This window comes from Chaetura pelagica, unplaced genomic scaffold, assembly GCF_000747805.2.
Source record: "Chaetura pelagica isolate M959 unplaced genomic scaffold, ChaPel_1.0 scaffold103, whole genome shotgun sequence".
NCBI lineage: Eukaryota > Metazoa > Chordata > Aves > Apodiformes > Apodidae > Chaetura > Chaetura pelagica.
Genome location: NW_009953004.1, coordinates 802,085 through 815,126, shown reverse-complemented (window position 1 = coordinate 815,126; position 13,042 = coordinate 802,085). Strand labels below are relative to the sequence as shown.

The following is a 13,042-nucleotide window of genomic DNA, read 5'->3' as shown; positions in this document are numbered from 1 at the left end:
AACCAGTCACTCTGCTGGCTTCTGACAAGTGTCAGGAGCTCTGGAAGATGGAGGTTCTTGTCTCTCTTGCCCTTTTTTAATGCTGAGTATAATCTCTTCTGGGACAAGATTGACTAGAATGCAAACAAGATAAGGAAAAATTACCTTTTTGTCCTTTAGTTTTATCTGTTAGAGAGAAGGTCATGTGGGTAGTAGGTAATAGTATTAAACGTAAAGCATTTGTAAAGTGTATCCATGTATTGGCATTTTTTGACAAATCAACAGACCTCTCAGGACTCTAACAATATTCATATGAGACTTAGGAATCAAGTTACCAATATTTTAAATGAAATATTCTTATTTAAAATAAATAAAAAGCTGTATTTCCCCTCATATACAAGAGGTAAAGTCCCATCGCTGTTTTCTGTTGTCTCATTTTCCTGAGTGTTGTATGTTTGTTTTCTTCTTTCATATTTTCTCCCCCTTTTACTTAATAAATTCATAAAATAAATTACTTTAATTCCATCTTTATATGTAGAAGTGTGGATCACTGTTTAATTTTAGACTCATTATCTGCTATATTAAAAAGTGTGAGAGCCTTCAGCACTTTAGCATCAACAAAGACATTCTTGTTTTTCTGATACAAATTTCTTTGAAGACCAAACCTTTTGAATATAAACAGACAAAAAAAACCTGGAGCCCCATGAATGTATTTTTCTGTGGTATATTTTGTGATCCACATAATTTCACTTCTAGTTTCACATGTAAGCTCATCATACCAAAGACAGGATTTAGAATCCAAACATGACATCTTTGCCTTATTGGAGGCACCTATTTGGACAAACATGACAATTAACAGAAATAATTTGAAAAATTGTGGCTAAACCTAAATCTGAAGCATTAAGGAGTACTTAATTTTTATAGATGTATTCACTTCTCATTGTTATAGTAATAAATAATTTGTAAAAATGTATTGTTATGTATATACATCAAATATGCATTTTCTGATAGAATGTGCTGGCAACTCTGCTAAGTAAGGAAATGTGCTCAAGAAGAAATACTTTTTTAAGTTGCATAGACAGTAAAAGGACTGAGTTTATTATCATGGTTTTATGTACTAGTTTATAGTAACTTTATTTCTGACTTACTATTAATTTATATTAATTTTTTTCTTACTGTATGAGTATAGATACTGTAGGGAAGGATGTAAGTTTTCTTTTAAAGCCATAATTTTTTAGCCATGTAAAGGGGCTGTAGGTAGAATGAATTGAAAGTGTCTGGTATAAAGCACGTGAGTAGGACCTTCCAGTTTCACCATTACTCTACCAGGTAACATGGGGGAAGCTGATTTATAATTCTGCTCCTCAACTTTCTTGCTCCTAAGTTGGAGATAATCATACTGCCCTTATAAAACACTTCACAATTGAACAGTTCTATGTGAGAAATTCAAATTGCTATTTTCCTTTTAAGACACTTGCAACTGCTGTGTCAGATCTGTGCAGTTCAGATGAAAGGATGAAGCTGTTATCTAGGTGGAGTTCTGCAGACTACAGGATACATTTCATTTAACGTGCACTTTATTGAACATCGTATGCACACCAGTATTTTTTTTCCTTTCTCCAAGGATAAGTGATAGGGAACATAAAAATACAGGAGTGGTCTGTAGAGATAAGTGTATTGCAATTTATTCTTATGTTGCTGGCACTGAATACTGGAGCAGATTTGCAAGTGGAATTTGCAGGGAAAGAAGTTATTCTTGTCCCCATCTGCAAGGAAAACTGGTCCAGTATTTGGACTGTACAACATAATTTAAATTCAGCTTCCTGTTCCATTGCAGGTTTCCTGTGTTTCCTTAAGCAAGTCACTCTTCTGCACAGTGCAATTCTCCATATGTGAAACAGGAGTAATTGTGCTTTCCTGAGGAATGTACACTAGTTGTACAGCTGGGCACAGAGAGCTGGTAGGGCACAGAGAGCTGGTAGGGCACTGACACTGCAGCTTGATGGCCACAGAATGTGTTGGGTAGATGAAGGAAGCTTTGGAAAGACAAGAGAAACTTCCAGAAACAAGTAAATGAGCTAGAACTCTGAGCAATCTGGACCTGAGTTTGGAAGTATTGGAGAAAAATGGGGAGAGGGAGACTTTTAGATATAGCCTGTGGTTTCTACTTTGCATTCAGAAACCTCTGACAAACTGTCTTGTGCACAGTTTTCATGACCGCTGTCCTGATACCTGGAGTTTCACATACAAAATCTATTTCTAAGAAAAAAAAAATATCATTCTAAGGTCCATGTCATGTGTTTTTGAGGAAGAATGAAGTGTAAATGTTAAATTTACTGAAAAAGCTTATGGAGAAAGAACCCCTCATTTGATAAAATCAAATGCTGAGCATTTCCTGAGCCAGCCTGTTTCTAAATTATACATTTAACTTGAGATTTACTTTACCAGATATTGCCACCTTTTACAGTAGTCAAAATGAACTCCTGTACTAAGTATTAGTCCAATATTATTTGAAAAGCAGATCTACAGGATATTGAATAACAAAGATGCTGACACAGCCTGAACTGTAGTAGTTCTAATTACAGCACGATGCCATGTTATATTATATCACATGGCATAATTTCGTGTATCTTTCTTTGTCAATGTATTACGTATCATTTTACAAATTGCAAACCTTTTATATCAAGGTAATTCATACTTGGACATTGTGCTAAAATGATGGAGTGATTTCCTTTTTTCTCAATCATTGATCTTTCAGACTTTTTAGCTGTATTAATCATGTTTATTAGCTAAGTGTTGTCATAAAGAATGGACTTTTTCTGTTATTTATTCAATTAAAATGTGTTTTCCTTGCTGCCTGCATCTTCTGCATCAAAGTAATCTATTTACTTATTCTAATTTAAATTCTTGTTCATAAATTCAAAATAAAGTCAATACTGCAGTTACACATTTTCATAACGATCTATACTCTAATTGATAGTGTTGGGCATACCTGTAAGAGGAGTGTGCTTGAGACACTTTCATACTTCAGAACTGTTCAATCTAACTTTAAGACAGTTTGTTTTGTGGACCAGATGTACTTCAGAATTGACTAACATGGTCTGCTTACCTGCTTTGTAAAGGGTACTTGTTATTCAAGTGTGTAATACTGAAGAAAACTACAGTCTTGTAAAATTGCTGCAGATCACCTTCAGAAGAGCTCTCTTCAGAAGATATTCTACACCAAACACAAGTGCTAGGTTTGCTATACTGTGTTTTTATTATAGGTAGTAATTACTGTGCATATTAGATATTGTGACTCTTTAAATTTAGATTCCTGAGTACTGATGATTTCCAAGCCCAACCTAGTGCCTGCCTTGTTTAACCCAGCAAAGTGAAGAGTTTCACTTAGGACATTCCCAGGACCAAACCCAGCAGTGAAGGAAAAGCTCTTTTAAGCTCAAAGATAACACAGCAGCAGGATAAATGGTTTTAAACTGCTCAGGGATGAGTTTAAGGTAGAATGCTAGTGAGCATTGGAGGAGTGAGTGACTCTCCAAGGGGATGAACAGCAGTGAGAGACTTGATGAGCCCCAGGATGGACGCTGGTTAGTCTGGGAGGGACTGAGTGGCCTGATTCCCTGTGATAGCAGGAGATGGTGATTTAGTGTCTCAGAAGTTCCTTTTCTGCCTTTTTTACTTAATTGAGACTGATACTTACTTGGATGCTGATATCCTTAAACACTTAGCTTTTCCTTTTAGTAGGAAAGTAGGTGATGCTGAAAATACTTTTGTTTTCCCTGATGCATATTAATTAATTTAGGTGTAGGTTTCAAGTCTGTTGTGCTATGGCAAGAAGTATTAGCTCACTGCCAACCAAACAAAATTCCTTTTAAAGAGAAATATATGCCATTTTGGTTTGTTTGTCTCCTGTCTTGCAGGTGGGAGTGAATCCTCCTGGGATAAAGACAAGCTTCAGTCTCCCATTACAACAGGATCACAGCACAGCATTGGTCATCCCACACTGTCAGGGCAGTCAAGCCTTGGAAGTGCTCACCCACTCAGTCCTCTCCAGCAGAATCACCTGCTCACCAACAGTACGTACTGTGTTCCTAGGGGGGAGAAAAGTCCAAGGACCCCTGCTTGGAGCCTGAGCTTGCATGTGTATCATGTCTAAGCCACCCACTGGGATACAGCTGCCCTCTAGGAATGGTCACTTGCTGCTGAGTGAGGGACTCATTCCTTAATTGACACTTCCATGGCCTGGTCTGAACCAGAAAATTGCTTAAAATTTTAGCTGTGTGAGAAGATTATCTTCCAGGTGAAAATGCTGACCATCAAATAAAAATATTAGAGCCAGGAATAAATACAAGTTAAAAGCAAGCAGAAGCAATTCCTCTGTCTTGTACCTGCCAGGTGTAAGCAAGGTCATCCATTGAACCCAGCTGTCCAAAGCAACAGGAATAAAATGACACAGTTTGGATTTGGAATTTAAAGCTCCTTTCAAACCCTTCTCTTTTCTTCCCCTTAGGAAGGGAGCAGGTGGAAATCCAGCAGTTCCCCTTCTTTGTACCCATAAGGGGAAGGAAAGGAAAGTTATTCCAAGGAAGATGTTCAGGATTAATATTTTTTAAAATAGTGATGAGTAAAGTTATTTCTAACAGATGCTGATGGGTGAGGAATGAAAATCTCACCACTTCTCAAGTCTTGTTGTTTGTTTAAGCTCTTCATCATCACAGTTTTGAAAGCTGATTTTTTGTATTAGTTTTAATGGATGAATTTCTGGCTCCTTACACAATTTTAAGAACAGATAGTTCTTTGCTACCTGTGTAGGGCCCCAGACTTGAACAAATCAAAGCTATGGAAATGCCTCCTGCAATATGGTTGTGCTTTGTTCATGGGAAAATACGGACCTGAGCACATGGGGTTAAATGTGTCAGTAGTTTGGAATCACAGGACTGAAATTCACTGTAGTTTATCCTTTCATTTTATATTCTTGCATAATTCAATACCTGTATATTTTTTACATACAGGGATATTGTGTTCTTTGCTGTTAAAGATATTTTCCAGTAGAATTTGTAGCAGGCAAATGTCTATAGGCTATTAAAGGGTTTATTGAATGTCAGACATTATGCCCAATGATTTGCAAGTGTAGGATATATTTTCTTCATAGTCCTCTGAAATGTTTGACGGATTGTGTCTTAAAACTGGTGATGTGCTGTTAAATTCTGTTTGTAGTTTGCATTTAGTTTGCATGTCAATTGGACTTTAAGTAGACATACAACTCAGTGTGGCCAGATGGTGTCTGGGAGTTTTGAAACTAAAGAGTATGAGGAAAGATGATTGGGTTGTTAAGGGAGTTATGCAGGGGAACAAAGGCTTGGGGATGGAAGCACTGAAGGGGATTGTCAGTGTGGTTTAAAGTGAAGGGAGATGTACACGGGCTTTGCTTATTTCCTATTATAATTAATATTGGTGTGGCTCAACATACAAAATACATAGTGGATCATTAAGCATCACAGTTTTTGATCATGACCCACTACAGCTAAACAGAAATGGTGTGGGAGCTCAGCACACATACAGTTCAGTGAGGTTTTTATATTGCTGTAGTCAAATTGTATTGAAATAACACAAGCTCTGTCAGTGGGTGGTGATATTTTGTAACGTGGCTTCTGTCCTACACCAAAATAGTGACTGGTCTTTTTGTTTAAAATTGTTATGATAGAGGCAGAAGTTAAAAACTTTTGGAAATAATTAATGAGAAGAGCATATGGTTATGACTAGCTGTATGGTTATGTTCTTTACTACTTGTACCTGAATTTTTAAATTAGAATTTATAATCTAAATTTAATTTAGGAAAACAATAAGACATTTTGTCTGGCAGAATGAGTCCTGGTTTTTATGAATTTTTTTTTTTCTTCCAGTGGTGGATTTAAAGAATTCTTAAAATAAATATTTATTTACTTAGTTAATTGATGTATTGGTTTTGCTTTCCACTATAGTCATTACTAAATACAATAAGTAATACACATGCCAAAATAGGTATTCTTAAAATATGAGAATCCAGTTCTTGCTAGCAGTAGCATCACCTTTTTGGCAACGTCAAGATCTGCAAGTTGGTCCAAATGAATTTCATGTCTTCTTAAATTGTTTTACATCCATAGCAGAAGACAATTTAAAGTGAGTTTTTGGAAATTAAGACCTCTGGCAACAATTTAAACCTCTCAAATACATGTTCCAGTTCACCGACCTTCTGTATGGTAGTTCAGTCGTGTCTGTAGTAGAACCCACAGTTTCCTGCATTCAAGGAATAGTCCTGATATAAAATGTGTGTGAACTAATAATAGTGACAGGACTTGGTAAGAGTATGTTGTCAGGTTAATTTATTAATAACTAATATTTCTGTGTAGCTTTTTATTGCTTTTAAAGAGCTTATGCACTGTTATATATTGATTTTGCTAATACTGTGTTACTTTACAGCTATATGATGCTTTCCTTAATACAAGCTATGCAGCCTTTTTTGGAATGCAGAGATGGTTCCTCTCTGTGTAACATCACAATTATTAACATACTCATGTTAAGCTCGACTGGTCAATGTTCCAGTAGAATGTAGACTGCAAATGAAGGTGTTGGGCTATGAAGTGTGGGGCTGACTGCTGTTCCCTGCTCTCCTTAGGGCTAGACCTGCCCTTCATGATGATGCCCCACCCTCTGCTCCCCGTCAGCCTACCTCCCGCCTCGGTCGCCATGGCCATGAACCAGATGAACCACCTCAACACCATCGCCAACATGGCTGCAGCAGCACAAATGCACAGCCCCCTCTCCAGGGCAGGGGCCTCTGTCATAAAGGTAAGAGATATAGAAAAAAAAAAGGGCTTTTTGTGCCTAACAAAAACATTTACAGTGACTGTCTTAAGGAAGATCACCAAGAGGCAATGAACTTGTACTGCATGTGGCACACCTGGCCTGCTTTTCCTGATAGACCTTCAGTCTGAGGAAGTACCCACGAGTACTATCAAAGAGTTAAGATGCTCTATCTACAAAGCTGTAGTGTAATTAAAAAGATACTAACATTCACTGGGGGCTAGGGGAATAAGCAGTGCTGCATCTGTTAAAGCTCAGAAGCTATTCTAAAACGTTGTTTAAAATGAAACTTAATGTTATACTTAAAAGGAAATGCTATAGAATGTAACAGGAACTCTGGTGCAGTGCAATTCTAGAACAGGTTGATAGCAGAGAAAATCATAAGTACCTTAGTCTACTCTCTGGTAGCCACACCTAGATTTCCTTCTGGCTGGATAAAATATGTTTATACTTACAAAATGCTTCTGATACTGTCTTCCAAGCAGGTTGTTAAGAAAATTTCCTGCCTGCATTGAGAGCTGAATTCTTGCCACATACTAAAAAATATGTTGAGGCAAGAAGTGTTTTCAAAAGTAGAAGGATTTATAGAGTCAGTGCATGTGAAGGATTGGTCCTAGTTAGAGACTTTTTAGGGTGAGGATCTATAAAAAACTTGTCCTTATCATCAGTATATCTGCAGAGTTGTTGACTGGGCAGGGGAAACATGATGTCTTTGGTGTCCAACTGTCCATTAGTTAATGTCAGTCACTGAATAGTTAGAATTTAATTGAAGTTCCATTTACTTCTCTCCATAACCTTTTATTTGACTGTTCAGAGACCTCTACAGAAACCATAACTTTAATACAGCAGTGGAATGTTTGTAGCAGCAAGTAGACTGCATAAACTTCAATTCTATTTTAAATGCTATCAGTATGTCAAAATGAAGATTAAATATGCATCTGTAAACTATGCTAGTTCCTTGCAATGTTAACAACAGTGTTTGCATGCTGTTAGGTTTAAAGATGCTCTTTAGCAGGCCCTTGCTGATGCTAGTTACTCATTTACAGCTATTCTTTCCCCAACACCTGCACTAGAGGATACACAATATCTCCACAGTAACAGTAGGTCTCACCAGCTCTCTAGTGGGAATTGTTTCCTCTACATGATGTAGAGAAAAATTCACCAGTAGAACTGATGTGACAGAGGTAAAGTGTGCATCCACTGCTGTTTTACTCACACCTGTCAAGTGATGCTGCATATTTCTCTCATTTGTTCTGAGTTCTGAAACTGTAGATTAATTTTATTATAGACCGTGTGAGGCTTCTTTTGTCCTTTCCTTCCCTTATGTACAATCAGCTAGCTCTGAATGGTGATCAATTAACATTAAATCCTTGTACAGAGTGAAACATGTAAAAGAAAAGCATTACTGCTGGTGGTATCTGCCAGAAGTATTACTTTTATTACAAGATGTTATTTAAGTGCATTTAATAAGTACAAAAAGTGACTAGTTTTAGATAGACTGCAATTCTGGCATCATGACATGACTTAAAATGGGAGAAATTAATCTAATATATTGAGTGTGTATCTATTTCCATACTCTGATGACTAAAATACCACTTGGCCTGTTTTCTATAGGTGTGAGAATCAGCTTCTTTATAAAGGTTTTGAATGAAGTCATTATGTTTTTTATACCACGTTTGCCATTTAGAAATAAGCTGTTCTAACCAAGATATGCATGATCAGCAAAGTTAACATTTAGTGCTCCAGAAAGAAATGTCATAACTATGAAACTTGATTTCTTCCTGACAGGAACACTATAAATTCGGCAGGCGCAGAGGCCAGGCTCACAAAACCTTCTTAGCCATCTATAATGTGATCTGATGTGATGATAGCAGCACCCACTAGCAGTGCTAGAGCTGCTGTTCTGGCAGTGCCCCTCTCGTAAATCCAGGCTTTCAGGGATTTATTGTGCAGCTGCAAGAGCTTGTTCCGTTTGAAACTTGGTTCAGATGGTTCTGAGGAATTTCTATACCTGATGGTGTCACATGGCAAAAAAAAAAATCAGCAGTAACTGGCCCCTCTCTTCTCCCTCTGGTATCTGCTTTCCTTTTAGGGCTGTTTTTCTAGAGCTGTTCTTCAGCTGGATGAACTCAGGGGTCCAGTTGCTGGCCAAGGTGTGAAATGCCAAGTGGAACTTAGCTGAAGTACACTTGAGTCATGGTGTAGGCTAGAAACAGTAGTGAATAAATATAGCAGTTTACTGTCATCCAGTGATTTTTCTCCTGAAACTCAAAAACATCTACTAAATTATATTTAGGGCTTCAGAAGTGATGTTTGGATGGGCACTTTATAGAAAAAAAAGATTTATCACTGAAGTTTACAGAATGAACCCAGAGAATTAAGATTTTTGTTTTACACTGGACCTATCATGAGTATGACTATGGATATGCATTCACAGCATATTATACAGCTTATCATAAAAGGTCCAAAGGAGTTGAGACCACGTGGCACGTGATGAGGGTGGCATATGCATGAAGAGATGTCACAGCACAAATGGCAATAGCTCTTCTGTCCCATTTTTTTGCACTATGCACAATAAAGGCAGGAGTGTTAAAACAGTGTCATCAAGCCTGAAGTCTCTGTAGAGATTAAGCAGGAAGGGGCTGATATGACTTAAAAAAACATATTATCTTACACAATTTCAGCCAAAAGGTGGGGAGAAGGTGGTGGGAGGTTTGGGGTTAGGAAAGTGTAAGGAGGGCTGGTAAGAGCCATTGTAACTCTGTGAGTCTTTCTTCCCTGAAATACTTTCCCAGACGTCCTTTGAAACAGGTTGGTGGGAGATACTGTGGTTAGGGTGGGCTTGAAATTGTACGAACTGAATCCAAACCAGGGACCTTAAGCTGCTCTCTTTTTTGTTACTCATCAAAAGAGTACTGAGTCATGAGGCAAAATTTTATCCTAGAGATTTGAGAGGCTCTTTTACCCTTTTCTCCCATTTTTTCCTTGCTGCTGCTTCTATCCACCCCACAAATCATGCACTTTCCTTGCTCCTCTTGCTCTTCCTCCTCCATCTCTCCTGCTTCTCATCGTTCACTCTTCCTTTCCTTCTGGCTGTGTAACAGCCTTTCCCGAGTCACTGAGAGATGTGCTTCTCCTGAGTAGGAGTCTTTCTGAAAATTGGTTTCCTGATGTCCATTTTTCTTCTATCATCATTCCCTCATGCTTGTTGTATTCCTAGGTTTCTCTTACTCTTTTTTCTCTTACTCTTTCTGCTCTTGTCCAGGTCCCAGTTAGGAATAAATGGCCCATTTTTTTTTAATGCAGCTAGAAAACCCAGAGAAAATAAATGAAACAAAGCATGTCTGTTACATTTTAAAAAAATCCTCAAAGCATTTTTATTTTTGTATTTGAAATAATATTTATTTGAGCACTTAAGCCCAACGTACTGTAGAAACAAACCAAAACTCACTCACTTTTCCCCCCACCCAAAAAAGGAGTGTTTTAGATGAAATGCAATGTTTTGTTTTGGTAGGGAAGCTGAAATCTTGTATTTCACATCAACTCTCCACAATTTCTGTCTGAATATTTTGGTCTAGTGACAAGCAGAACAAAGCATTATTTGTGCAGTGTGATCTACACATGCAGTAGAAATATTGGGTCTCCTTTGTGTTCTGTTCTTCTCTTGATTTTGTGGAATTGTTACAGCATTTGTAAAGGATGTATATGACATGATTTTAAATTCCCTAAAGAGAATACAGATGAGCTGTGTAATTATTGCTGAGAGGTGCTATTTTCTGTGTGCTGTACAACTCACATTCATAGTATTTACCTGACAGCCAGAAAAATGTGGCCATCTCAGAATACTCTGAAACAATTATTCTCAGAATACAAACATTTATTGTTGTAAAATTTGTAACATTTCATTTAATATCTCCTGGTGCATTCAATTCATTCTGAATTGTTTTCAGAATATTATAAGATTTAGAAAATAAAACTTCCATAAAACTTATTTTATTTTTCTTATTATTAGATTTATTATTTCCCATTTCATAGCGTGTGATCATTGCTGGCAGCTTATTGCTGGAATGAGTACTAGAATAAATTAGAGGAGTGACATGTGAGACAGAGGAGTTTAAGTTTTCTTATAAGGCTGATTTTTGTGGCTGGATCTGTAGCAAAGGAGAATTGAGTGTGCAGTTTTGTATCTTTTTATTCACTGATACAGAGAAACTGCTACATTGAGAGATGTTCAGATCCCTACAAATTGCATTGAATACCCTTCTCATCTGTCCTCATTTGAAGGGAGGTGTATGTCTCCCTGCAGAGCCAGGAATGCCTTACTTGTTATCACTGAGACACCTAGTTGTTAGGTTAAAGAATAAGCAATGAATACTTATTTTAAACTTGCAAGTGGAAAAAAATACAGTAAAAAACCAAGGACATCTCTCTCTTGCAAAGCTTGCAAGGGAATATTGTTAGGCCAAGCACACACTAACTTTTAGCTGTGGCTCAGATCTTTTTAGTATTGGTCCTGGGAGTGCCTTTCTTTCAATCAGTAGCAGCACTGGGTGAAACAATGCATAGGAGGGATACAAGTAGAAAGTTTCCACTGCAAGATCCTTTCTGATTTTACTCAGTGTTTTACTTTCAGATTCCAAGTGACATGTAAGGGTAAAATCTTAATACAGTAGTGAAGGTTGCCATAGCTTTCCCAGTGACTGCTAATTTAAGATATGGGGAAGAAGGGAGCTCTTGTTTGGCTGTTTACCAATACCATCTGATTAGCTGGGCTTTTCTGTTTGGCTGAGCAGCTGGCACTTAATGAATTGATAGGAAGTAGTCACAAGGTAATAGAATTAGCAAGTGAACATCTGGTATTAAAAATCAGTAAACGTAGAAGAGTTTTTATGATTTCTTAAATTTGGTGGGAAAATAATCGCCAGTTGACTACAACTGAAACAAGTAAAGGTACATGGTGAAAAAAATGTTTTTTGAAATGGCAAGGTACATATTTTAAGTGAATGACTTACCAATACACTGTAAAAGATGAATGGGACCCAGCTGGCTTTCAGACATACACAGATCCTACCTTTGTTTTCAGACCAGCTGTTTACCTTGTTCATCTCCAGTTCTTACAGCAATGGGAGATACTGTAAGCAGCTCAGAAGACTGAAAAGTCAGCTGCACTCTTTGCATGTGCCTGTTTCCAGGCTGGGGTGACTCAAAATATCCGAAATTTTTTTTTTTTTTCCTGTGAGAGTGACAGAGCACTGGAACAGGCTGCCCAGGGAGGTTGTGGAGTCTCCTTCACTGGAGACATTCAAAACCCACCTGGATGTGTTCCTGTGTGGTGTGCTCTAGATGACCCTGCTCTTGCAGGGGGGGTTGGACTAGATGATCTTTCAAGGTCCCTTCCAACCCCTAGGTTTCTATGATTCTATGATTCTATGAAAATATAAACCCAGCCACAGTTCCCTTACCCAGAAACAGTAACTCTAACCATCATGCTTCTTGTCAGCCACTGTCCGGCATCATTTCAGCTTTAGCACAGCTTCCTGTGTCAGAATTATCCTTTTTCTTTGGAAAGCCTAAATGCCAATAACATCTTGCTGCTCTCAATTATGCATTAGTTGAGGACTGTCAGGTTTAGACCATTATTAAAAATGTACTTGTTATTAGTATCAACTAATGTCAATTGGAAAGGAATGTGTGTCTTAGTATTAACTTAAACCCCACAAAACCAAAACAAATAAGTAATTAATTGCTCACTGAAATAGCATTGACTTCTCTTATTCTTCTCTCTATTGAGGCTGAAATTCAGCCAGGGAGGCAGGAGCAGTGTTACCACAGGCATGAAATTGTGGTGGTTTTGGGTAGGAGGTGTGAGGTTTGGATAGGAGGACTGGATGTGGCATGGTCTAGCTGATGTGGTGGTGTTAGGTCATAGGCTGGACTTGATCTTAGAGGACTTTTCCAGCCTCAATGATTCTGTGTGGAGATCTGCAGCCACTCTACAGGCTGACTGTTCCTGGCTTCACAGACACCTCCAGTGAAAAGAGACTCTGGCTTCTAGACTTTTTTTAACTGTGTAGTCCATTTTAAGAATCTGAATGGTGATTTAGCAAACCCTGGGAGATCAAGGTGTGGCACAGTGAACGTAGCAGTGAGGAAGTAGTGTGCAGACTCATGTTGGAAAAATTTATTCTGCCAAAGCCGATGAACTCTGTTTTTCCAGCAT

The 13,042-nt window shown here is 37.9% G+C and overlaps 1 protein-coding gene across 1 annotated transcript in view; it reads left to right on the top strand.

Annotated features, from left to right (window-relative positions):
- DACH2 (dachshund family transcription factor 2) overlaps nt 1-13,042 on the top strand; it is a 145,048-nt gene that overhangs the window by 72,066 nt on the left and 59,940 nt on the right. Inside the window, exons 4-5 of the mRNA XM_009996602.1 lie at nt 3,900-4,055; nt 6,635-6,807. Of these exons, the coding sequence (XP_009994904.1) occupies nt 3,900-4,055; nt 6,635-6,807 (329 nt within the window). The remainder of the gene's footprint in view (nt 1-3,899; nt 4,056-6,634; nt 6,808-13,042) is intronic.